Here is a 26,203-nt window from a genome sequence, read left to right as displayed (position 1 = left end):
TAGAGAGGTGCAGACTTAAATAATTAGAATTTTAAGGTATGGGGGGGAAGCTGGAGGCTCCACACCAACAGGAGCCAGGGAGCGCCCCTGTAGTGGGAGCCTAGATCACCTGAAAGTCAATAGATTTGGGAGAACAGGGGCCAACACTAATTGTCGCAAATCTGTGCTGGGGTGGGTGCGGGGAGTTCAAAAAACAGAAGAGAGACCAAAAAACAAGCCCCAAACCCTAATTTATTTTCAAAAAAATCTCACGGCTTTTGGCACTCATATCATTTTGGGGGACGGGGGTGGGCTCTGACATGACGTTTTTAACTTTCGGGGTTAGCGGTCCTGCGCGTGTTGTGTCCAGGGCAGCAGAAAATGGCTCTTGGAGGGATGGCAACTGCCAGGGGGGACCAGGCATGAAGTGAACAATGTAAATGATCTCCACGAGGCAGGCTGAAACGAGGGAACTATTCAGAGGCAGCCCCACGCTCCCCGAGCCCTGTCGCCTGCTTCTCAGCGTTTCCTATCACACGCTCCCCCTCCTCCCCCCCACCCCCGGAAAAAGGCCGCGTGTTGCCCAGGCCTGGTGGGTGAACGCAGGGATCGCTGCGCCCCAGGCGGTCAGACAGACAGACAGACAGACAGACACTCACTCACTCTCACTCTCACTCTCACTCTCTCTCTCTCTCTCTCTCCCCCCTCCCCTCCACGGCCCCGTAGAGACTCCTCCTCCCCCCAGGCAGGGGCGGGGGCTTGTCTTTCACCCGGATGTGGGACGTTCGGCCCCGCCCCTCGCTCAGGCCCCGCCCCGGTAATGACGTAAGGAGGCAAGGCGGAGAGAGTCGGGCTCTGGGCCACCGCCATTTTGGTTGCGTCTGGCCTGGGCCGGCGGGTTTGTCAGGCGCGGAGCCGGGCGGCGGCGGGGGGCGATGTCGGCGTTCTCGGAGGCGGCGCTGGAGCGGAAGCTCTCGGAGCTCAGTAACTCCCAGCAGAGCGTGCAGACGCTGAGCCTCTGGCTCATCCACCACCGCAAGCACTCGGGGCTCATCGTCACCGTCTGGGAGCGGGAGCTGCGCAAAGGTGAGGTCGGTCCCGGGCAGGCCGAGTGCGCCCCGGCCTGGGGCTCACCTCTCCCCCGGCACTAGCCGCCGGGACAAGCAGGAGCCCCGCTCCGCCGATGGGGGCGGCCGCTCTGTGCCTTCTCCGCCTCGCCGCGCCCTCCCCCCATCCCGGAAGGCGGCATTGCCCGCTTCTCGCGGCACGAGGCCTGTCCCCGGTGACCCGCCTCCTCCACGGCTGGGAAAACATCGCCCGGGGCCGGCGAGTGGTGTGGGGAGCGGGCCCGGGGTAGGAGCTGCGGCCCTGCTGCGGGCTCGGCAGCGCTCCCTGCCTTCGCGCGCTGGCGGAAGGACGGTCCTGCAGGTGAGTCCCTGGAGATGAGCTGTGCCAGGCTCAGTGTTTCTATCCGTACCGTGCCTTGCTTGGCGTGGAGACTCCTCCTAGCTGCGTCAGCAGGTTTTTCTCTTTTCAGAGAGAATTAGCGGGTAGGACTAATTAAAGGGACACCGTCAACTTTACAAATAGCGCTTTTTTTAACCGGTTATGTTTGTTCGTCGCACTGAAGATCATGATGATAAAGGCTAGAGACTCGTTTTCCCTTCAGGTATTTACTTTCAGTATTTGACATTGTTTTGTGTATAATCAGTTTTGGAGTGTAGCAGGCAGATTGCTGTTTGTGTCTCTTTCACAGCAGCAGCCTAGAGTGACTACGTTAAATAGAAACATGTGATGTGTAACTACACAAATGGGCAGAAGGACTCAGACAAGTGTGAGAACTGAAGCTTTGTTTACCTAGCTTTGGAAACTGACTATATTTCAGACTGACTTTTTTAAAGTTTAGGAGGTTGTTTCCTTAGTAATATGCATTCATGCTTAATTTTGTTTTTCCTAGCAAGTGAATTGTAGACTTCCTGCTGCAATGACAAGAGCTGGCCTATCTGCCATAGTACCAGAAGTCACCTTACCTGATAACTTACTGTGCCTGGCAACTTTTGCTTTCACTCTTCCCATAGCTACCTTTACACAGTAGACATTTAGGGATTTGAACAGGAAGACTTTAGGGGTGGGTTTCTCATTAGGGAGGAGATGCTGGTAGGCAGCAGTCCAACAAAATTGATAGAAAAAATTTGGCTGACCTGCAGATGTTGCATTTGCTATGTCATATTGATAGATCATAGTGGTGGATCACAAAAACAGCGAGGAGTTCGGTAGCACCTTAAAGACTAACAGATTTATTTGGGCATAAGCTTTCATGGTTCAAAAACCCACTTCTTCAGATGCATGGAGAAGTGGGTCTGGAGAAGTGGCTTTTTGACCCATGAAAGCTTATGCCCAAATAAATCTGTTAGTCTTTAAGGTGCCACCGGCCTCCTTGTTGTTTTTGTGGATACAGACTAACACGGCTACTCCTCTAAGTAGTTGATCAAAGATTTTTATTTATTTTTTTTTCTGGGTTGGACCGCATACCTTAATAAACATAGAATTAGTTTATCCTAGAAATGTGGGTTTAAAATTAAATAGGATTAAGTTAAAAGGAAAACTTTAGTATTATATCTTATAATTATTTTAGCCTGTGTTGAAACAGTATGTAAATTGTTTTAATATCTTACATTAGGCTTCCATGTGTTTTGTATTAGGAACATTTGCAAATACATTTGATTTAAAATACGTTTTAGTTCACTTCTTGCAGAAAATGGTTCTCTTTTGAACTTTCAAATCACTAGACTGAACAGAGTAAGTAGAATTAAAAAACAAACCCAAAACTCGTGGCTTCTGGGTAGAAACCATGGGATGTCAGAATGCACAAACTGAAGAGTGACGTGTCTACTACACAGATATGTAGGTTTAAGTATTTTATCTCAGTTACCATATCTACTTGTTCATAAGCCGAATTTTTTAAGTAAAAAAGGGAAGCACCAGAGAAGGGGGTCGGCTTATGAATGGGTATAGAGTGGGAGAGGTGGGACACAGCCCCTTCCCCAACAGAGGGAGCAAGGAGAGGCAGTAGAGCCAGAAGGGAAGAGGTGGGGCCGGAGTCTCTCCGCTTCTGGCCACACTGCTCTTTCCCCCCCCAGCCTCCGAAGCAGCTGCAGCTCTGGGGCTGGCATGCTGCGGCCGTGCTGCCCAGCCTGGCCCGCCGGAGCATGCTGCGGCCAGGCCAGAGACATCCTCCCCAGATAAGATGGGAAGGGATGGGATGGGGAGAGTATGGGGATCCTGGGCTAGTTGTGGAGTCATGTGGAGGCTGACCCCCAGATTTCCCCCCCCCCCCCCCCCCCTGCGCACACACAAATTTCCCCACTAGTTGCTGTCCCGGCCTGTAAGGGTAAGCAGCTGGCACGGTGGGACACTTTGTTCACTTTGTTTACCTTGAGCAAGATAAACCTAACCATCTCGGGCTGCCAGCAGCTTATCCTGATACCCTGGGAGCCAAAGTTTGCCGACCCCTGAATTATAGGATCGGCTTATGAATGGGTCATAAAAATTTTCCATTTTTACTTATTCATCTGGGGGCGGGGGCGGGGCGGGGGGCGGTCGGCTTATAAACGAACCGGCTTATGATCGAATATGTACAGTATTTTGTAAAGTAAAAGTACCTTCCCTATAACAACACTGTCTCTGGAGCAGTTTCTCTTGTTTTGAAAACAAATGCATGGTATTTCTCCCACATCTCTAAAAAACAAAAATCCCAGACACCCCCCCAAATAAATTATTTAAGATCACTGTTTTGAATGATCGAGAAGTTTATGATGAATAGCTGATGTAGGAGCCTTTTAAAATTGGTTTTATTTTCTATCTTGATCAACATACACATGAGAGTGAGCGTATGAGGCAGTCACTGTAGTGCCATCAGTATATTCCTGAAATCCAGCTCTTTAACTCTTTATCAAGTTCAGATAGTATAGTTAAGGCTATGTTTTAGTCACGGGTACTTTTTGGTAAAAGTCATAGACAGGTCACAGACTGTAAACAAAAAATCGCGGGCCTGTGACCTACCCATGACTCTTGCTAAAAATACCTGCTGTGAAACTTGGATGGGGGAGCAGTCTGGGGATGCTGGGGGAGCTGACCCGAGACCCCCGCTGGGACTGGGGGAGGGGTGTGTGGCCTGGGACTGGGGGATAGGGGCTGGGCTGTGGCCCGGGACCCCTGCTGGTACTGGGGGAGGGAGGGCTGGTAGGGGCTTCCTACCAGGCTCCGCATCCCTGCAGCTCCTAGGAGGCAGGGGCCAGGGCAGGAACTGCTCCCGCCACAAGTGCTGGCTGCCACAGCTTCCCCAGCCGCTGCGTAAGTCGCGGAATCTGTGACAGACTCACAGCCTTAGGTATAGTTGCTTGACTAGAGAAATGGATGAAAATTAGATGGTTGAGAACCACAGACAGACTGAGTTTCAATCTTATTTGATCATGCTCCTCCCCTTCTTTGCATCTGTAGTAGTTTATGCCTCCCACTCCACCACACAAGTATGTGTACTGATTTAAAAAAAAAAATCAATATGTACGTCTCATTAAATATAAAAACCAGTAAGGCATTGATTCAAACAGAGCCAACAATCCATTATAATAAGAGCAAAAGTAAAATTGTGGTTGATACTTACAATTAAATGTGGACCCCACATCATAGCAAATGGATTCATGTACAGATGGCAATGACTTTGTATAATGCTATGCAAGCTTAAAAAAAATCCATCAAAATACACAGCAGCATCTGATAACCTGTATGGAGGAATCAGCTTTGCTAATTATTCATTGCTGTGGGTAAAGTGTGCACAGTAAGTCTTTTTTTCCTCTAAAGCATCTCACGCCTCCCTCTCCCAGAATACATTCCACGCTTTTAGAATCTCTGCTCTAAGTAAATGGAGGTAGTGTTGGTTGGCAGAATGAAGCATTCTGAAGAACTGACAGCAATGTTTGCTGGTAGCACGTGTCTCCAGCTGTCAAGCTTGTGCTCTCTTGCGGGAGGGGATCTGTATGGGGTCCTTAGCAGTGATTACTAGAAATACTATTCTTTTAATCTTCACCTGAATGGTGATTTGGCTACAGTGTTTTGTGCCTTTGCCACCTCAAAGTAAGATTGTGCAATTCTTCCGACTTGGGGCTGACCTCTAAGTGTCTGGAAACTACAGCTGCTTAGACATGTGGCAGGCCAGCTCCTGTCCAAGAAAAAAACACTGAGATCATTTCATGCTGCACTGTCCATTTCAAGGTCCTGGTCCTCATTTTTTAAGCTATAGAGATTCTTTTGTTCCACATCCCAACTTTCAGCTGCATTTGGGGATGCTGTGGCTGACAAACCCCAACCTCTATCTTAGCTATTTGCCTGTGATCACCACAGTATTTGAAAGCCTCACAAAAGTTGTTACTTATATTTCAGTAGTCTAGAAACCCCAGCCAAGATCAGGGCCTCATTGTGATAGATGCAGTACTAACACATAGACAGTCCCTAACCCCAGTAGTTTCTAATCTAAATGAACAATATAGGCAAAGAGTGGGAGGGAAAACAGGCACAGAGCGAAGTGACTTGCCCAAGGTGAGACAGTAGGTCCCTGATAGCACCAGGCATAGAATCTAGGTCTCAGGAGACCTAGTTCCACGCTTTTTTTTTTCAAACCACATGAATATATCTTCCCAACTCCCCTGCCTTGAGACAAAGAATTAGTAATAACTTTGTTTTCGAGAGTATGTGATTTTTTGCCAGTGTTACCCAGGAATTCTGTGCAGAATTAAAAATTGAACCCATATCTCCGTGAGTCCCAAACCAATGCCTCTAACCATAATGCCATCTTTCATCTCATAATTCATTCTTGTGGAAGGCCCTTACAGTGGAATATGCCATCACCAGGGATAAAATGAGCAACCTTAAGAGCACAATACAATGCAAGACTAATTTCTCTGTAGCCTTTCACTTCTCTAATGAGTGGAATGGTCATGGATGTGTGTCCTGGACAACAATTTGCCTAGTTTTTCATCTTAAATGGCTTCAGTATTAACGATAGGAGCTCTTAGACCCTTGTTCCTCTTTGTCAGTGGCACCTGTATTTCTAAAATTGTGTAATGGGAACGAGACACTATGTTGAAATGGGAGTGAGGAGGTGGTATTTAGACACACATACTATTTACTGTCTGGATAAGTTAACATCTTGTAACAACTTTCTTCTACTGGAGCCATGAGATTCTGGTTCTGACAGTGAACTATTGCAGTTTGCTTTAAAAACTAGCAAAATGAGTGACACAATACAAACTTCTGGTATATGAAAACAGACTTCTCAAACATGTCTTCCTTTGGGGTACAATTAGCTAGAATTCTCATATTTGTAATTTTTTTGTCCTCTTAAAATTTCATATTAAAGCATAGATCTTTTCTTTAATGTTTTGGGTTTTATTTTTAGCTTATTCCTATTTTTCTTTTCTTCAGACCCCTTGTCCAGAGTAACTTAGGTAAATTTTACCTCACTTGCTCTTTGGTAACTTATGTAAAGATGGTTACAGTAATAGGAGTTGTTTAATTCCATGATACAGCTTTTTTTCTTGCTCTCTTTCTCCAGTCGCCAGTAAGGAAAGACTCTTTAGATCATGCTTTTAAGAGTACAGAAACAAATGGGATTGGAAAGTTTTTTTTCTATGCTGATGTCTACAGTAAGATAATGGGAAATGGCTGATCAAGTTGAATTGAAGTAATTCTGAACTAAGCTCCCATCCCTAGTTGCATGTTCTTTAACAGTCTTTGGACTGAAATTCTTTATTAGAATAACTTTGTACAGTTGCAGAAGAGAAATAGTTTTTAGCTATTATAGTTTTCACTTTGTCTAGATGTTTGTGTGTACATAAATTCAAAGGAAAATTGTTAAATGTAATCTGTTAAATTTTCATGCAGTTATATTTGTAACATTTGGAAGTATGTAAATAATTAGAATTATTTCCAAATAGGTTGCTCAGTTTGCTGCAGTCTTATGGCATGTAATATGACTTTTTTTACTTATTTGGTTTGGTTGTAGCCAGCAGCTGGACAGTAGGATTTGTCGATGCATTTACAGTCCCTTAGTGTAAACAGAATCTGAGTGTTTTGTAATCATGCATAACAGTTCATAAACTGTATGATTTTCGACCTTTCTCTTTAGATTTATAGAACAGACTTTTTACTGCTGCTTCTTGACTGTAACTAATGAATACATTAAATGTATATATCCTAGAATTCATCATTCTGTGAAATTACTATGGGTTGACAGGGGACTTCTGGCATCTGTCATACGATGATATATTCATCAGATGAGTCTGCTCATTAGAGACTTTCTTTAAAAGGTTGGTTGGAACATACATGCTGAAGGCTTCTGCAGATGGACTAGTATGGCTTTTAGTGAGTGTTTAAACTTGTGTTCCACTCATTTTGGTTATGTTTTTTAATCTAACCTATGAGATAATATATATTAAATTTTAGATTTTTTTGGCATAACTGTCATTTAGTTCATGCTCTGGGTCTGTGCTAGCATATTGATGAAAATTTCTTTATATTGAAAAGAGGCTGTAGCAATTAATTTGAAGCATGACACCATTATTACTTCAGAGATAAGAAACTACAATGATTAAAGCCCAACTATAATTTTAATAGCATTGTCATGAACTTCAGTTGAGATTGACCCCTCTAGGTTTGTAGCTGTTTCTTTCATGCATGTTCAGAGTATGTCAGCCTCTTGATGTGACGTTGTCATAATGCATTGTAATGGCTCCAAACTGTGGCTTGTTTTGGTAAGAAAAAGTTGCCTTTCTGTTTGGTTATCTTCAAACTTAGCCACCTGGATCAAAGCATTTGTCTATATGAGGGGTTGGGTGGCATTATCTGAAGGGGTCAAATCAGATAGAGAAAAGTATTGATACTGTCCCAGTTCCACTCATGAGACACCATCCAATGAAGTGAGCTGTAGCTCACGAAAGCTTATGCTCACATAAATTGGTTAGTATCTAAGGTGCCACACGTACTCCTTTTCTTTTTGCGAATACAGACTAACACGGTTGCTACTCTGAAACCTGTCATTTAGAGTACATCTTTGTATTATGATCACCCCTCTCCTTCTTGTATGTTGTAATCAGCAGCGTAAAAGCTAACAATGCTTACATTTAAAATTTTCATGATAGTGTACCTTAGTTAACCTATTGAGATGAGTGAGGCAGTTCACACTTCTCCGAGCTGTTTCATGTCTGTAGGGTCAGATGGATATTAATAGGGAAAAGTTATATTTTTGGAACTATAAGGGCTAAACGTTTAAAAAATGAAAATGTAGATTCTAGAGCCCAGAACATCAGCCATCAGAGAAAAGTACCAGTTCTTCAAACTGCCATGAACTGGATCAGTCTGACTCCTGATGTAGTGGGTTAAAAATTTAACTTTCTCTAAATATATGATCTGTGCATGATACTCCTGTGTTTTAACTCGTGAGTGGAGAACTGGTAGAATCTCCCCAAACTCTTAACCTATGAGGGCAGTGGTAGCAAAGAAGAATGTGAGTCAGGTCCCCACTAGTTGTTTCATGTGACTCCCTCTACTGTATATACTTGCTGCCCTGAAAACAATCCAGTCACTTCCTCCTTATCTGCAGAGGAGCTGTACCACATCAGCAGTTGTAGCTCTTCTCTGGATCCCAGTAAGTGCTTGAGATATCCTTTCTCAACACCAACTTTGTCTTTCAGTCAAGTCTGGAACTTATTGACGTTCTTATCTTGGCTTCTGATGTTTGGTGCAATTCTTCAGTGCTTGATTTTTGTCAGTACTTTGGCACTTGCTGGCACTTGATTTTTTTTTTTTTTTTTTTTGTGTTGCCATCTTGGCGTTCTGACACTTACTAATCGTTGGTTTCAGAGTAACAGTCGTGTTAGTCTGTATTTGTAAAAAGAAAAAAGAAAAGGAGTACTTGTGGCACCTTAGAGACTAACCAGTTTATTTGAGCATGAGCTTTCGTGAGCTACAGCTCACTTCATCGGATGCATAGCATATCGTGGAAACTGCAGAAGACACGATATGCTATGCATCCGATGAAGTGAGCTGTAGCTCACGAAAGCTCATGCTCAAATAAACTGGTTAGTCTCTAAGGTGCCACAAGTACTCCTTTTCTTTTTTTCTTTTTACTAATCGTTGGTACCTGTAGTCTTTTTTGGCATTCTGCTTTTTATTTTGCCACCAGCTCATCACCCTGCTGTTTATCTTTTCCCTACTGAGGCAGCTTTTGTAGTCTTCAAGGAGATTACCTGAGTATGGGTAACTGGGTTAGATAAACCTGGCTACAAGCATCCACGCTGCTAAGCCACACTTGAGGCCTGTCTGGTGGGTGCATGCATCCTGGTTACATGCTAGAATTTCCAGGAGCATATCCCGTGGTTCTTAGTTCAATACCACCGCATGAATTGTTTTGTGTTGTATTTTGGAAGAAATTATTTGTCCCTCCCAGGTCCCTGTGTGGAAGAGTTCTTTGCTAACCAACACAGAGAATTTAAACACTTTTGGCATTGCACACTCCTCATTTCCATTTTCACCTCTGTTCCACCCACTGTCAAGGGATTGATCCAGATCAGGATGATGACCTGTTCCAGCAGTTGTCACTGTTAATCCAACACCTGTTTTCACAACTGGAGGGCATGGACTTGGTAGAGAGCATTTTGGAAGTAGCTAGTGGCCATCGGAAGGTGGCAGCAGGCCTTGGTGTGGACACAGCAGAATTGAGGCAGCTGATGCAGGTTGTAATAGCTGTAGATTCTCCTGTGTTGACCTGATGCTGGATCAGGAGCACAAGTACTGAGTGGGTCTACACTGTCATGTAGACCCAACCCTCCAGTGTCAGGACATGCAGATGAGGGAATCCAGAATTAGGCTCTTACCTCAGACTTCTACAGGTTGGTTGCTAACCAGTTTTACATCAACTGCGACCATGTCCTTCCCTCCACAAGGTGCATGTGAAGTTGTACCCTGATGTAAGAGTGCACTCAGAAGAATTTGCATACTAAGCAGTTGCAGGATGGTGGTAGAATGTACATTTGGACGATTGATGGTAAGTTGGCACAGCTTGCAAACCTGTTTGGATGCAGTATGCCCAGTGACATCTGTTATTGGGACATGCTGTGCACTCCACAACATATGCAAGCATAATGGAGAGAGCGTTCTCCAGGAATGGGTTGAAGATTGGCTGCCTGTACACCCGAACCTAAGAGTGTGCCTTTGATCACTGGGGCTGGGAGAGCAAGGGAAGTAAGGGATGGCTTGTTTGCCCACATCCTGCTTTGTGTGGGAAAATGTGAGGCTGTGGAGTGTTATACTGTGTAGACTTAGACATGTATCTATTTGATGCTGTTCTGACAATTAAAAGCTTTTGATTTAAGTTTTCTGATTCTTATTTCCCAAACACTCACCTGTGGATTGTTCAATCAAATACTTTAGTAAAAGTGAATGCAGCCAATCCAGCTGCTACTGTCCAGAGTGCAAATGTTGAGTGAAATGTGCAGTGAAAACAAAGTAAATCAGTGTGATGTCACTGTTGATAGAATTGCACATCACCAGTGTTCTTGTACTACTTCTCCTGTAGTTGCATGGAGGTAGGATGAACAGAATATATGTATCCATACTCACTTTTATTCTAGGAGTTTGACTGCCACATTGCCAACCCCACTCCAGAATTGTCAAGTGGTGCATTGGCTGCCAGGTATGTTAGCATGGAGGAGAGTCAACTGGTGAAGGTACTGGTCATCAGGCTAAGTGGCTGCTCAAACATTTCCTTCTGCTGTTGCCAGTCATGCCCCTTCATTTCCCTGTCCTGCTCCTACAGCAGCCCCTGGAATTCTCACTGCTGGTGTGACCTGTGGCTAAAGTCATTTTGCATGTCCTGCAGATGCTCATCTTTGGAACATTTTTCTTTTTCCCCTGCTAATTCACGGCCCTCATACCAAAAGCCATTGGAGGCTGCTTGGTGCAGCAGATGTGGACAGCCTTGCAAAGGCAATAAAGGAACTTTTTTTTTTGTCCAGGGAAATAAAAATATCTCAACGTTGTGTCACAGTAAGGCCACAAAATTGATACTTCTATCTTCTCCATACCCACGTTTATCTCCTTTCTCCATATTTGCCTGTTGATAAGCAGCTGCAGCTCAGGTCACCAGCCCACCAATGCAATGGAAAATCTTGGAATTTTTTAAAATAAAATAAATATCTTTTTACCTGGATGGGGGGTGGGTTTGGTGCCCATAAACTAGGAACCCTTTACCAGTGCTGGTCTTAAAAGTATTTCAGGTAGTGTTGTCATTAGAAGATGTTAATCTGATGGAGATTCAGGATTGGAAAAGGGAACTTTTCCAGGCCTGTGGTAGAAGACCATCTGTCTATGTCAAAGAGGTATTTCCTTGTCTGATGACTGATCAGCGAGTGATGATGAGAGAGGACTGTAGTGAGCTGTGGGGCGGGGAGGGTTTGTCCTGCATAGGCGTCTCATGGACTGTTTTGAGGTTTTCCTGTGTGAAGAGTTCAGAAGCATAATCTTCTGGGGGTGGACCAAAATCTCAGTGAACACAAAAAAGCATGCTGAAATAGGATGCAGGAACTTGCTTACCATGAATATGCCTTTTCACAACCCCTGTACGTCGGGCTGCCAATACCTAGAGACTTTCACTCAGGGTGGATTTGATTTAGATCAAATTGATTTAAATCACTAGTTATGAAGGCTCTATTTAATCATGGATTTCTCCATAAAAGCGCATTCTTGTTGGTTGTTATAACCTTAGTACATATTCTTCTCAACTCAGAGATAGATGTAGATTTCATTTTTAGAAGGTACACACTATACATTTTTAAGTGATTTATTTTGAAAACTTTTCAGATTAGTTTTACAGCTATATCAGAAAATGAATGGTCCAAAGGTAATTGAAGCAGATATTTATGAAATCATTGGGAGGTGAACTATTTCCAATTCAACTGGTTAAGCGTTAATATTTGGAGGATTTTCTTGTCATGCTGTATTAGGAGGAGAACATCACCAGAAAGACATTTAAATTGTTTAAAACAACAATATTATATATTGTGGATTGTTTTCTTCAACAACAAACATATAATATTTTAACAAAACAAGCACATGAATTTTTAAATTTAGTTAAACATTTAATTTTTTTAATTCAGGTTTGTTTTTGTTAAAATTGTTTTAACTAAAATAGTTAAATGAAATATTTAAAAACAAAACCCCAAAATTAAATAGACTATGTCAGCCAGGTCAACATGAGAAATGTAAAATATTGGCTTCTGCAGCTTCTCAGTCGTCTTCACCTTCATTTTCCTGTTTGTTCCTAATCTGGAAAAGAAAAACACGGCTTTCCTGCTTTTTCAGGTCTCAAACGATTTCTCAATTTGGAATGAATTAGTCCAAAGGAAGAAAATATTCTTTCTACACTGGCAGAAGAAGCTAGCTACTGCTGTTAAAAGTGAGATTATCACTTCAGCAGTGACTTCCACCATTCATTGGTGTGATTTTCTTTAAAACATCAGCAGCAAATATATATTTCTTGAATGGTAATTATTCCCAAACTGCGTCTCTTACAGGCTGCTGCCATTATAGTTTTTCCCTTCTAGTAAGAGAATGATATGGTAGATCTCAAATAATGAAGGCTACATTTGGAAAGACCTCAAGACTTCTAGAATATGCTGCTCAAACAGTTTCACTTTTGTTTCTGCTGCCTGTCCCTCCCTTCTCACATTTGTCTCCAGACATCTCCTTATCCAGATCTATTCCGCCCCCAACAAACTTCTGTTCATTGAACTTTTTGAAACTTTTAGAGAGAGATAAGGGATTGACTCTGTGTACACAAATTTTCAGAGGGAAAGTAGGGTTGAGGTCTGTTGTTTCTCTAGATATTTATTTATTTATTCATTTAAAAATTTATTTATTCATTTTTTGCTGTTAACAAGCATGTTTTCTCTGGATAGACAAATCCACAGTTTGAGAACTGAAAAATGTATCTTCTCTGATGGTATCTTCTAGACTGAGCACTGAGACCCATTGGATAACTAGAAAGATTAACCTAAATAATCTGTACAGAAGCCCCTGGAACCCCATAAGATTGGGTCCCTAATCCATGAACTATTGGAACTCATTTACAAAACTTTTCTTAAACATTACATGAATATATTCTCATACTGTAGAATTAGAATTTACAATCCCTGTTCTATGAAGACAGATCTCTGAGCTATAATGTATCTTAATTAAAACTATCTTCAGATTGCTTTTTTCCTCAAAAAGCATTTTATCAAAAATCCAATTTTTAAATAACTAGGAATTTTTTTTATTTAAAAAAATCATTGGTTTTTATCCACCTTGCTTTCACTTAATATAGCCACAGATCATACAGTAGGACATAAAATCCTGGCTGATTTGGAGAATGCTTTAATACCGTGCCAGTATGAGAAGAGTGCAGTGCGTGTGTGTGTATACAGAGCTATACATATGTGCTTGTGCTGCATGCATCACTGTGTCTGCAGGCATCGCTCATCTTGTAATCTCAGTTGTGCATAAATCAATTAGCAGTATTCAGTTACATTTCAGTTAGAATAAATCACTAGTTGCATATTTACTACTTTTCTCCTTGATTGGAATCCATCTTGAATTGCATGTGATGGGGGAGGAAGGGGGGAAAAGATGGCTGGGGAAATGGTGTGGGTTCTGCACTCAGGTGGCCCAAAGGTCACCCCACAGTACATAATATTCTTCTTAATAATTGCATTGGCCATAAACTAGCAAAATCCTATCACTTATGTTGCAGTTTCTCACTAGCAATAACAAAGATGGCAGGAGCCTCTTACCTGGAAGTGGCGATGGCTCTGATGCAGGTTTCTCTCTGTTCCATTCCCTGACCCCGAGCAGGTCTGAGGATGTCCTCCAGTCTATCTGCCCATAGAGCCTGCTGGCTCTGGGGTCTGTGTTTGACCTTCCACTTCTGGGATCTCCTCTGGCACTGCCAGTCTGTGTCCATGGGTGCATTTGCTCTTAAAACGCCATCAGGCACAACAGGGGGTGTTGAGCAACTAGTCAAACTCTTTGTAGTAGTGGCAGGTTGATAGTAAGTTTCTAGATTTGCTATTGGTGTTTTTTTGTAGTGCGTTTTTTTATTCTCTTACACTGACTTGCCCTCCATGTAATCCCCTCCTCTGCCAGACTCTTGGCAGTGCTCTTTTAGAGGTGTTATTTTTGGTGTGTCTCAAATTATGGTGCTTACTACACTAACTGTTCAAGTGAGCTGTGTAGAAATGCAGAAGGCTGGGTGTAATGTGGTGTTTATAAACTGGGCAGGTGTATATAAACTAATAGATGAGTTCCAGTGCAGAGGAAGGGAGCTTACTCACCTGGGTAAGCAAGCCTGACAAATCCATATAAAAGGCTTTTTAAGCGTGGTAGAGAGGATTGGGCTAAAACCAAGGTAAGAGTCTGGGCTAAATGAGTTAGCCAGGTTCTTCCTTGTGTGTTGTCCCAACCCCCCGCCCCATCCCTTTACATCCACACACACACACATCTCACCTAAGTTTATTTGTGCTTTCAGGCCAGCTAGCATGGCAGGGGGCATAGGGGTTAGGGCTTGGGTTCTGGTTTCACTTGAGCCAGTAGTACTCCTCCTCCTGTACTGAGAGAATGCAGACTAAATCATTTAGAGTGCTGATAGTCCTCAATTTGTCTTCTCTGTTTCCTCCAGTGTGCCAAGGAGGACAGACAAATTCTCCCACAGTTCATTGGGAAAGAATCGGTTGCACAGTTTACTGCAGCACAAAGAACCGTGGGACATATCCCCAGAAAGTCCTGAGGACGCATATGGGGGAGCGCACCATAACTTGGGTAAGGGCTTGCAGTGTAGCTGCTCGTACACCGACTAGAGTAACATGGTTCCTGGTAGCATACATGTAATGCAGTGATTCTCAAACTTTTGTACTGGTGACCCCTTTCACATAGCAAGCCTCTTCATTGCAACCCCCCCCTTATAAATTAAAAACACGTTTTTATATATTTAACACCATTATAAATGCTGGAGGCAAAGCGGGATTTGGGGTGGAGGCTGGCAGCTTGCGACCCCCCGATGTAATAATGTGACCCCCTGAGGGATCCCGACCCCCAGTTTGAGGACGCCTGATGTAATGGATATTAAACTGTCTGAATGCCTGCCATATACCTTTTTGGATTAGGCTTGCTTTCGGTGTGTCTAACTACCAGTTTAGTCTGAACTGTTTCAGCTAGCTCTGGTTTAGTGCCAGTATGAATGCCATTAAAATGGTTCAAACTGAAATGGTCCAGATGGGTCAACTACTCCCACAGTGCACCAGTAGCCTTTTGACATGTTCCAGAATCCATTGCTTCTGGGAGCTGTGCCAATAACTGGAGTTAGGTAACCAGAGGGCATTGCAACTGAAAGTTTAGAAGAGCATTAGTGTGGGCATGAGGTAAAACTGCACCTTTTTAGGAATGAGTCAATATAGATCCAGCCCTAACATCCAGTCCCTTCCTCTGCACCTGGTGCAGTGTCTCAGTATAGCAGTGATATTGGTCGTTACCTATTTTTGTACGGCTCCCCACGTCAATAGTCACCTTCTAGCCCCTGCCTTGAGCCAGGAAAATGTGTATGAATTAAATAAATTAAATAAAATCTTAACCTGTAAATTGTGGCAGACAACACTACCAACACTTGAATCTAATATACTGTGTTCTACCAAGTGCTGAGAAAAATCTGTATAGTTCCCTGATTGCATTCGTATATTTTTTTAATGGAAATCCAGACTTCCATATCTCTTTCTTGAAACCTGAATGAGTGGTCCTCTCCGAAGAGAGATGCTATAAGGGGTAGATAAAGGTTTTCAGACTGAGTCCAGCAGAGTTGATTTTGGAAATAAATGTAAAATGTTCTCAGGAACAGTTAAGCATATTGAAGTCCTTTGTTCGTGTCCTTTAATTAGAATCTATGCGGAGCAGAATACGTTAGCAGCAAACGCTAAGGCAGGATTGTGTGTACTTCCAGATAGCAATTTAGCCCAGTTTGATATAGTTCTATTGAAGATCAGCAAGAGCTCAAGGTTGAGGTCTAGATACACAAACACACATAGGTGGAGAAGTTTAAATGTGCATCATCCAAGGATGGGCACTGATCTGGAACCAGAGAGACCTGGGTTCTAATCAATGTTTCATTATTTTAGTAACTACAGAAAAATCTCTAACAATATTCGTCTTCCTGTGCTCCTTAAATGTTGGTTGATTCTCTGCCTCAACTGCCAAAGAATCCTTTGGATTAAGCATTTTGTATAACTAAATCAGGCAAATCTGTAACATCTGTAGATTGGATAGATCAGTGGCTCTGAACTGGGGTCTCGGGCCCCCTAGGGGGGAGCTGCAAGCAGGTTTTTTGCGTGGGAGGAACGCCAAGCAGGGTCAGCATTAGACTCACTGGGCCCCAGGGCAAAAAGCTGAAGCCCATCGCATGGGTCTGAAGCCCTGGGCCCTGAGGAATGTAGCTTCACAGTGCCCCTGTGGTGTGGGGCACCAGGCAGTTGCCCTGCTTGCTACCTTCTAATGCCTGCCCTGGCTTTTATATGCAGAAGACCAGTTGTAGCATAGCTGGGCTGTGGAGTTTTTATAGTATGTTGCGGGAGGTGGGGGGGCGGGGGGCTCAGAAAGGAAAATGTGGAGAACCCCTGGGCTAGATTGTAGGGGGAGACTTTTTTAAAGGCATTACATACATCATTATATATACACCAATATCCTGTATGTTGCCTAAGACAATTGGTAAATGTTTCTTACCAGCAAATGGACAATGAAAATACCTGGCTTTGTAAATGTCTCTCATCTCAGTACAGTGAATATGAATATGGTTTGTTGAAATCTTACCTGACAGCTGGACAAAATACTAGCTTTTTGATGGAGATGTGGGGAGACTTTTCCTCCATCTGTTAACGGTAGTTCTTTAGAGGTGTGTGTTTTTTTTTTCCTCTTTTCTCTTATGAGCACTGTGAGGAAGGCAGCTTGCTGTCTCTGGGATTTCTTGCAATTCTCTCCATTGGAAGGACTCCCTTGTGACAGAATGGCCTCCTTGTTTTTAGTGTTCCACTTCTTTCAGTTAGAGTTTCTGAGTTTGTTTTAAATAAGGACCCCAACTTTATGGGGTTTGTTTTCATTGTCTCTTACTTTCAGCTATTAGGAGAACAGTGCAGTGTCAGAAAGCAGATCCCAACCCATCAGTATTGTTGGCACTGCTCTCTGAGGGGCTATTTTTGTTTCAGAAATCCACTCAAACTTTCTCAAACTTGACTACTTTGAAAACTGAATAGTTCTATAGCCATGCTGGACATAAACAGTTCCTACAAGTATTTATTCTATGTAGCTATCAAGATAGTATGTCTGGGCTGTTCTGCCCCCTGTGCATGAAGAAGATTTATGTTCAATATCTAGGTGACTTTTCAGAGTTTACACATTACAGCCTCCAGATACATTGTTTCCCCAAAACAAGATATCAAACTATCTTTTTCCTGTTAGTGACTATCAGTACTAGGGTTCAGTTCAGAGGATGGCAATGTTAGCTTTACCTAGCCCATGTTAGCTTTACCTAGTCATACAGTCTCAGATCATCTTACTTGGTTGCTCCATAGTTTGTCCTCAAAACACATTTTTTGCTTGCTCCCATTTCAAGTGACATGTCAAAAGGGGCAGTATGTCAGGGCTTGCTGTAGAGACCAGCATGAGCAATTTACAGCAACTCCTCACTTAACGTTCTCCTGTTTAACGTTTCTTCGAAGTTACGTCGCTACTCCATTAGGGAACATGCTCGTTTAAAGTTGTGCAATGCTTCCTTATAACGTCGTTTGGCTGCCTGCTCTGTCCACTGCTTATAGGATTCTGTGGAAGAGCAGCGACTTTACAAGGGAGCATTGCACAAGTTCCTCTTTTCCGCCTCCCCCTCCTCCCTCCCAGCGCTTCCCCCGCTGCCAGACGTCTTTTCCCTTCAAAGCGCTGTTTCTCGCCGGCCGGTTGGCTGTGCAGCTGCCCCTGTTCCTCCTGTGTCCTCCAGCTCGTGCTCACAGGGTTGCATTCTGAAAGGGACTTTAGAGCTGCAGGCCGGGGCCCCCTTAGCCCAGGGCCCTGTAGCCCCTAAAGCCCCTGCCTTCCGGGTGGCCCTGCCTGGCCGGGGGGGAAGCTCCCAGAATTGTGGCCATGGGGGCAGTGCTGCACGGAGCCACCTGCACACCCCCTGCACCAAACAGGAGCTGCCCCAGGTAAGTGCTCTGCACCTCCTGCCTGCCCCAGCCCTGAGCCCCCTCCCAGACCCTGCAACCCCAGCCCTGAGCCCCAGGAGGAGAATAGAGGGGAAAAAAATGAAAAATGGAAGGTAGATAAGAGAGAGTGCTCCCCGGGTGGGAAGCAAAAATGAAGCTGAGCACAGGGCCCCACTAACTCTAAATCTGCTTTGTCTCCACTCCTCCCCTTCCCTCCCAGAAAGTCCTAAGTGCTGCCAAACAGCTGTTTGGCGGCAGGGAAGTGGTGGGAGCAAGGGGGAGGAGCGGGGACGCAATGTGCTCCAGGGAGGAGGTGGAGTGGGGGTGGGAAGAGGTGGACCTGGAGCATCCCCTGGCAAAGTCAGTGCCTTTTCTTAAGGGGGGAAGCTGCTGCTGTGCAAGGTGCTTCCTAGTGTCCTTGCCTGCCTCATTGTCTGCAGGAGGCTGTGCCTGTGTGGGGTAAGCCAAGGGCACCTTCCCATGACAGTACAGTATATAATGTCTTTTGTCTGCCCCCGAAAAAATTTCCTTGGAACCTAACCCCCCACATTTACATTAAATCTTATGGGAAAATTGTATTAGTTTAACATTGTTTGACTTAAAGTTGCATTTTTCAGGAATGTAACTACAACATTAAGTGTGGAGTTACTGTGCTTATATATTTGATAATTTTCAAAGAGTAACATTTTTCTATGGATTCCACCTACCGTGCGGCATCTCTGTGCCTGACCCAGATTACGAATCTGGTCTTTTTCAGTAAGAGATTTTTGCATACAGTTGTCCCTTAGACAAGAATCTAATTTCATGTCAACAATGTGTCTGTTTCGGATGTTGAGAGCTGTTGTTAGTTCTCGCTGTATGGACTGGCATATGAGGGATTTTGTATAAGGAACATGATTAAAACAGCGTTCTATTTACACTGCAAAAATTGAGTATTATCACTGAGGGGATGGGGTGTCACAATGTTACTGGATTCTCCTTCCCCAAAGTGTAGATGACACCTGACACCATATGCAAATATATCGGGCTGGTGACCAGTACAGGGACTGGATTAAGCATCTCTAGACGGTACAGGAAAACCAGGGACCTGAAACACACCTCTGGCATCTTGCCAACATTGTGCCTGTTTTCTGAGTAGGTTGACAAGCACAGAGCCAGTGGTGGTGCATGATGAACTAGTCAGCTGTGGTGCTGCCCTGCTGGCCCCAGAATCCAGCATGGGGAGTGGTGGGAACCAGCAGCAGTGCAGAGGGAGGCCCGCAAAGTGATTCTGTTCCTCAAATGAGTCCCGGGGGGGGGGGGGTTGATCCAGGAGCAGCACATCCTGCTGTACTTGGAGGAGCTGTTTGATGCCCACCCAGGGAACAACCTGGCTGCAGAGCCTGCAGACGACAGACTGGACAGAAGCTGCCTTGGAGCCTGGTAAGTTTTGGGCTCCATTTAATGTAGGAATGGGGTGGATTTTGGTTCTATGAAACACTTCAAAAGTTATTAGAAGCCTTGGTTAGCAGCATGTATCTGCCAATGGCAGATGGTACTCCAGTTGTGCGCCCGTTCTCCTCTGTCTTCTTCCATCCACTCCCCTCCGCCATGTGGAATTCAAATTGGTGACCAGGAAATACAAACAATAAATATTTTCAAGGTGTTTTTATATTACTAGAAAGGCACAGATTTTTGCTAGGGCATTTGTTTCTTAAAAATAATAACCTTACACTGCCATACCTGTAAGTGTGCCACTCTGTAACCATCCAGTGGTGTAACAAGCCATCTGGGAAGAGTGAATGGTACAGCGGTGGTGGTGCAAGTGTGTTTCATTCACAAATCTAGTCCATTTCAGGTAAAGGTAGTCCAAGCAGTATATAGGTGACAAAATCATTTGTCTCAAATTTGACTGGGTTTGAAAAGGCATCCAGAAATATGCCAGGAGGTGAGGGTAGTGGTTGTGGAGTTCTGTGTGTTTGCATGTAATAACTGGCTAAGCCACATGGAATTTATGCAGCATCCTGTTGATTCCCTTATGAATTCTGACCGCATCTTAGGTGCTGATAGATGCAGACTTTTCCTGAAGCCAGAACTCCAGATAGGTAATCACGTTTTGGGGAAGTGAATATTTTTTAGGCCCACCTCCGTAGCTCACAAGGCCATTCCACTCATAGATGTGTTCAGGCATTATAGGTTTGAATACCTTCACTGCATACATTGCAGGTTTCCCACCAGCAGCTTTGAATATCCTCTCCTTTTGCCGGTCAGGCACCACAAGAACGGCTATGTCCTCCAAAATGTGGAAGGCCTGAAATGATAGAAAAAGCCTTTGTAGCAAGGCAACTGACAGACACACCTTCCTCCCCCTGAGTAGTTATGCAATTTTTAGAAAACAAAAAACAGCTTTGAATTTTAACTTACCAGTGTTTCAATATTAATGTCTCTGTGATTAACCAGGCTGTGTTCAGGGAGCGTCTGTGGTCGGAAGCATCCCTCTCACAGTATATTGAGGTTCAGTTTGGAAATGTAACACTTTGTCCTTGGAATTCCACCAGAATTTTTTCTGTGCTCCTGCAATGAGCTGTTTGAGACAATAACTCTTTGTCTTGTCCTATTCCAGGCCCCTCGATCTCTAGTGACTGCAGAACCTCCACAGCTTGCCCACTGTGTAGTACAAGCCTGGCCCAGCATACTGTCAAGGATCATTCTGAGGGGAAGCATTTCTGTGATTAACTTATGGTTGAAATTCTGGATAGGACCCACAAGCAGGTCCAGTACCAAAAACAGAGGGACTTATGGCTAAAGGCAAGGCATGGCGAGAGTCAAGAGGAAAGGCTGAGGCAGGCTGCACAGCTTGAGAACAGGGTTTCAGTGCAGGAGCAGGCACTTGTTTCACTGTTCCTGGAACAGGAGCAGTGGCTAAAAAAGGACAGAGGGTCAGCAGAGAGAACAGTTTGAGTTGCTGATGTAAGTAATGGCTGAAAGAGTACTGACTCCTGCTGCATCACCCACATTACAGCCTCAGATCCCTGGTCAGTATCCTGGGATTTAGTCCAGAAACAGTTTGGAAAACATCATGACTGTGTGGCATACGCAGTCAGGCCCCAGTAGCGGCTGGGCCAGGAAACTTAGACCAATGCGGTCCTTTATATTGACGACTTTCCTGTGGATGCCTCCATCCCACTCATGTGCAGCAAGAAGGGAAAGGAAACCTAGGGGTCTGGGGACATACAGTGGTAGGGGGGTTTCTGTTTTGTACATGGTTTCATTATTTGTCTTGTTCATGCACTTTTTTCCTCCCCTGTTTGGTTCTGGGGTGTTGGTGTGGCAGTGTCAGCTGGCCTGCCCGGCAATGGGTGGATGTTGTAGTTTTCCAAGACATCTTTATAAATAAAGATTTCTGTGTCATTAGGAGAGTTTATTTCTATCACTGTCATATTGTACAGTGTGTTTTTAAAATAACAAAGGTAAACACATGATCAGGGACAACTAGGAATTAGTATGCAAACACCATTCCATTATACAATCCTCACTTCAGTCACTTCTTTATATTACTCCTGGGGAAATTCTGTGTACAATATTTTAAAATTTGGCAAATTTTATTTGTCAAAATAACACTCTATAATCACACCAATTTGTTATTTTGGTAATTTATTCAACATACTGGTTAGCAACAATGTCTATCAATACAGACAAAAATTCCCCCAGAAGTAGAGTGTTAAAGAGAGCCCTACCACAATCTAGTTCCAGTCCCTCTCCCCGAGAGCCCAGGGATCCAGAGGGAGAAACAGCCTTATGCTGGGTCCCGGGTTTGTTTGACGTTTCCTGCACGCTGTTTCCTTCGAACTGCAGCTGTCGGGAGCCCTCCAGTTCTCTCTCTTCTCCTCTTTTCTCTCTCTCTCTGCTCCCCCCACCCCAGTCTTCTATTTGCAAACTGGGGAACTAGATTCGGCCGGGTCCAGCAGCCCATTTCTGCAAGGGAAAAAGGAAATTCTGCACAGAACATTCATTGTGCGCAAATTCTGCATTGCAGAGTGGCGCTGAATTTTCCCAGGAGTATTATATGAATCTATACTGTGAATCATGCCCCACCATTTCATAAGTGGCCAAGTCATTCATAAGTACATTGCATGGCAATCAAGTCCCTCCCCTCCCCAAGCACTGACCCTCCCACCCCAAATCAATAAGCCCTGTCCCCATTCCTCCAAAAGGACATTCATAATGTCTATAATATGGGAGCACAAAGCCTCCCTGACTTCTGTTGCCTGGGTGCATCTAGCTCCAGCTATGGTAGGGGGACTTTCTGCCTGAGTATACTGGTTCAGTGGACCTTCTCTGTCATAGGTCCATTCAGAGGGAAATGACTCACCTCTGGCTTCACAAAGATTGTGAAGAGTACAGCAAGCCACAGTAATGCGAACAGCACTGATGACTTGGAGATGTCTACAGACCCATTTGGATGTGCAACAGGATTTTAGTCTACCAAAAGCACATTCAACAACCATTCTGCACCTGCTGAGAGTTTAATAAGCCAAGGCAAAAAGGGCCATGTGGGGATCCCCAAAATAATGGTGGGGTCAGTAATGCTATTGATATTTGATGGGAATAGTATTCCAGCCTGTCCATGAATGTAGACTCTCCCTCATCACACAACCCTGACATCATGAACTTTCCCAGTGCAGCCCATGTTCACATTTGTAAATGGACCTCTGGGGTCCATGAGGGCCTGCATAGCAATGGGGTAGTGCCCTTTGTGGTTTGTACTCGTGTTCCTTGAGGAGGGCAAACTAGGGACACATGAGTTCCATTCTCTCAAATGCAATTACTTCATGAATATCTATCAAACCACATGCCTGATTGCCTCAGAAACCTCCACCATGACTTTACCCACAGGTGACTTCCCAGTCTTAAACTGGTTGGCAATGGCCCTGTAGCAGTCTGGGGTAGCCAGCTTCTGGATGCTTATAGCAACCCACTTTTGGATTGGCATGAGTGGCCTCATGCATGTGTTTGCACTAGAGGGTTGGGGCAAGCTCTTCAGAAAGCTCCAGAAATGTAGTTTTCTTCATGTGAAAGTGCTGGACCACAGCTGGTCATCCTAAGTCACCATGACAATATGGTCCCCTCAGCCTGCACTTGTGGCCCTGCACCAGAAGCACTGGTCTACTCGGGGCATGAGTGATTGTACGGAGTGTCATGAGCTCCATCAGCCAGTTGGAGTCTGCCATGCTTGGGTACTTTGCTACCGCCACTTTCTGCTCCATCATAAGCTCTATCAGGTGCCTTTGTTGGGTCAGAAGACAGCACCAAAATATCCACCAGCATTTCTCAGAAGCTCTGCCTGTTTCCCAACACAGGAATCATAGAATATCAGGGTTGGAAGGGACCCCAGAAGGTCATCTAGTCCAACCCCCTGCTCGAAGCAGGACCAATTCCCAGTTAAATCATCCCAGCCAGGGCTTTGTCAAGCCTGACCTTAAAAACCTCTAAGGAAGGAGATTTCTACCACCTCCCTCGGTAACGCATTCCAGTGTTTCACCACCCTCTTAGTGAAAAAGTTTTTCCTAATATCCAATCTAAACCTCCCCCATTGCAACTTGAGACCATTATTCCTCGTTCTGTCATCTGCTACCATTGAGAACAGTCTAGAGCCATCCTCTTTGGAACCCCCTTTCAGGTAGTTGAAAGCAGCTATCAAATCCCCCCTCATTCTTCTCTTCTGCAGACTAAACAATCCCAGCTCCCTCAGCCTCTCCTCATAAGTCATGTGTTCCAGACCCCTAATCATTTTTGTTGCCCTTCGCTGGACTCTCTCCAATTTATCCACATCCTTCTTGTAGTATGGGGCCCAAAACTGGACACAGTACTCCAGATGAGGCCTCACCAGTGTCGAATAGAGGGGAACGATCACGTCCCTCGATCTGCTCGCTATGCCCCTACTTATACATCCCAAAATGCCATTGGCCTTCTTGGCAACAAGGGCACACTGCTGACTCATATCCAGCTTCTCGTCCACTGTCACCCCTCGGTCCTTTTCCACAGAACTCCTGCCTAGCCATTCGGTCCCTAGTCTGTAGTGGTGCATTGGATTCTTCCATCCTAAGTGCAGGACCCTGCACTTATCCTTATTGAACCTCATCAGATTTCTTTTGGCCCAATCCTCCAATTTGTCTAGGTCCTTCTGTATCCTATCCCAAAAGTGAAAAGTGCAAGCAAAGAACTTCTTCTAAAGGTGCCGTCTCCATGTTGCTGTTTCCAGTAGCTGGGGGTGCACGGACCAAAATGATTGCTTGGCAGGATGTGTTGGTGGGCTGTTCAAACTTCCTGTAACATGCCGTGTAGACAGTCAAGCTTTCTCACAGTATGCCAGTGTCCGGGGTCTAGACCAGCCACATTTCAGAAGGGTGTTTGAGAGTCTGGTATATGGCTGATTTCACTTGAGTCTGTGTGCTGCAGCGTTGACATCACAGTCCCAGCTTCAAGCCTGGGTTAGAAAAACCTTAATGTCCAGTTAACGATCATTGTAACCGTTCAAGCCCTGGGTTCTGTAACCCAGGGTCAGCTGATTGCAGTCCCACTAACCCTGGACTTATATTGTAGTGTAGACATACCCTGAAGCAGTTTTGAAAATGTTACCCTAAGATTATAGCTACAAGATCATATGTTTGCTTTGGTGATTCATAATGTCCTATTTTTTAAAATACACGTTGCGCTTTTAAATTACAATTAAAATATGTAAGGTTCTGTGTATGGGAAGAAGAATAATTTGGGAGACTGTGTTATGTTGTGGAGGAGAGACTGGGTTGATGAGAGTGGAGGGGAAGGACTGTGTGTGTACTGAAGTAGCAGAGGAATGTGGTAGTGTGAGGGGGGGCAGCAAGAGGTCAGAGCAAATTGTGGATTGGCAAAATGTGAAGAATGTTCAAACTTCAGATTAGCTGTTGCTGGGCCTGTACTGAAAATGGCAGCGGGGGATGGCGGACTGCTATGACTTGCTTTCTCTGGGTTTTGAGGGCTGAAATTTATTCAGACAAATTTTTTATAAAAAGTGGCTTTGATTATTTTGTATTAATAGTATGAGGTGCTAACAGAAATAGCGAAGGAACTTTGTATTTTTAGATAACATTTATATCTGTTTTTATCCTCTACATAAAAGATGTAGGAAGAAACTCAACTGAATGTTAACCTGCAAAATTAGTTTTATACTACTAACAACTTCGGATTGTTGCATCTCTTCTTCTTTCTTTTATTAGCAAAACCAAATAGGAAGTTGACATTTCTGTACCTGGCCAACGATGTCATTCAGAACAGCAAAAGGAAAGGACCAGAATTTACAAAAGACTTTGCACCAGTTATAGTTGAGGCCTTTAAGCATGTTTCAAGGTACAGTAAACTGTAACGTGAGCATTATTGTCGTCTTAACTATCATGCAAACAAAAAAGCCCGTGTGAGGCATTTTCCTTTCAGAACACTTCATTTGTTCTGTCTGGCTCAGCAGCGCTCATGCACCCTAATTAAAGAAAGCGCCCTATCCTAGATCTGAAATCTATTTTTTTTTTTTTTTCAATTTCTTCCCTGCACCTCTTAGTTTAAAAGTTCCTTTGATCTTGAATAAATGTCAATCTTCTTTAGTATATATACCCAGTGGTGCTGGAACACTTTTAATAGTGCGAGTGCTGAAAGCCAACCCCCTTACCCCGTCTGTTCCCCCCCTCCCTTCTCCCTCCCTCTTTCTCTCCCCCCCCCCCCCCCCCCAGCTGGGACCGGGAGCAGGGCCGTGTCTCCGGGATGTGGGGGTGGATCCGGCAGGGGTAAGTGGCTGGAGGCTGGGGCTGGCAGCCGGGAGCCCGGGCGCAGGAGGGCCGGCAGGTGGGATCCCGCATAAAACCTAGGGTTGCTGCAGCACCCTTCTCCCTCCC

At 44.4% G+C, this 26,203-nt stretch overlaps 1 protein-coding gene across 1 annotated transcript in view; it reads left to right on the top strand.

The window, feature by feature from the left end:
* The first annotated feature begins 804 nt into the window (after positions 1-804).
* Positions 805-26,203, top strand: part of RPRD1A (regulation of nuclear pre-mRNA domain containing 1A) — a 69,166-nt gene continuing 43,767 nt past the window's right edge. The window contains exons 1-2 of the mRNA XM_074945206.1: positions 805-1,065; positions 25,538-25,667. Coding sequence (XP_074801307.1) covers positions 915-1,065; positions 25,538-25,667 — 281 coding nt within the window. The 5' untranslated portion in view covers positions 805-914. The remainder of the gene's footprint in view (positions 1,066-25,537; positions 25,668-26,203) is intronic.

Source organism: Natator depressus, chromosome 2 (assembly GCF_965152275.1).
Source record: "Natator depressus isolate rNatDep1 chromosome 2, rNatDep2.hap1, whole genome shotgun sequence".
NCBI lineage: Eukaryota > Metazoa > Chordata > Testudines > Cheloniidae > Natator > Natator depressus.
Note: the sequence above shows the minus strand (reverse complement) of the source record. Positions and strands in the feature narration are given on the sequence as shown.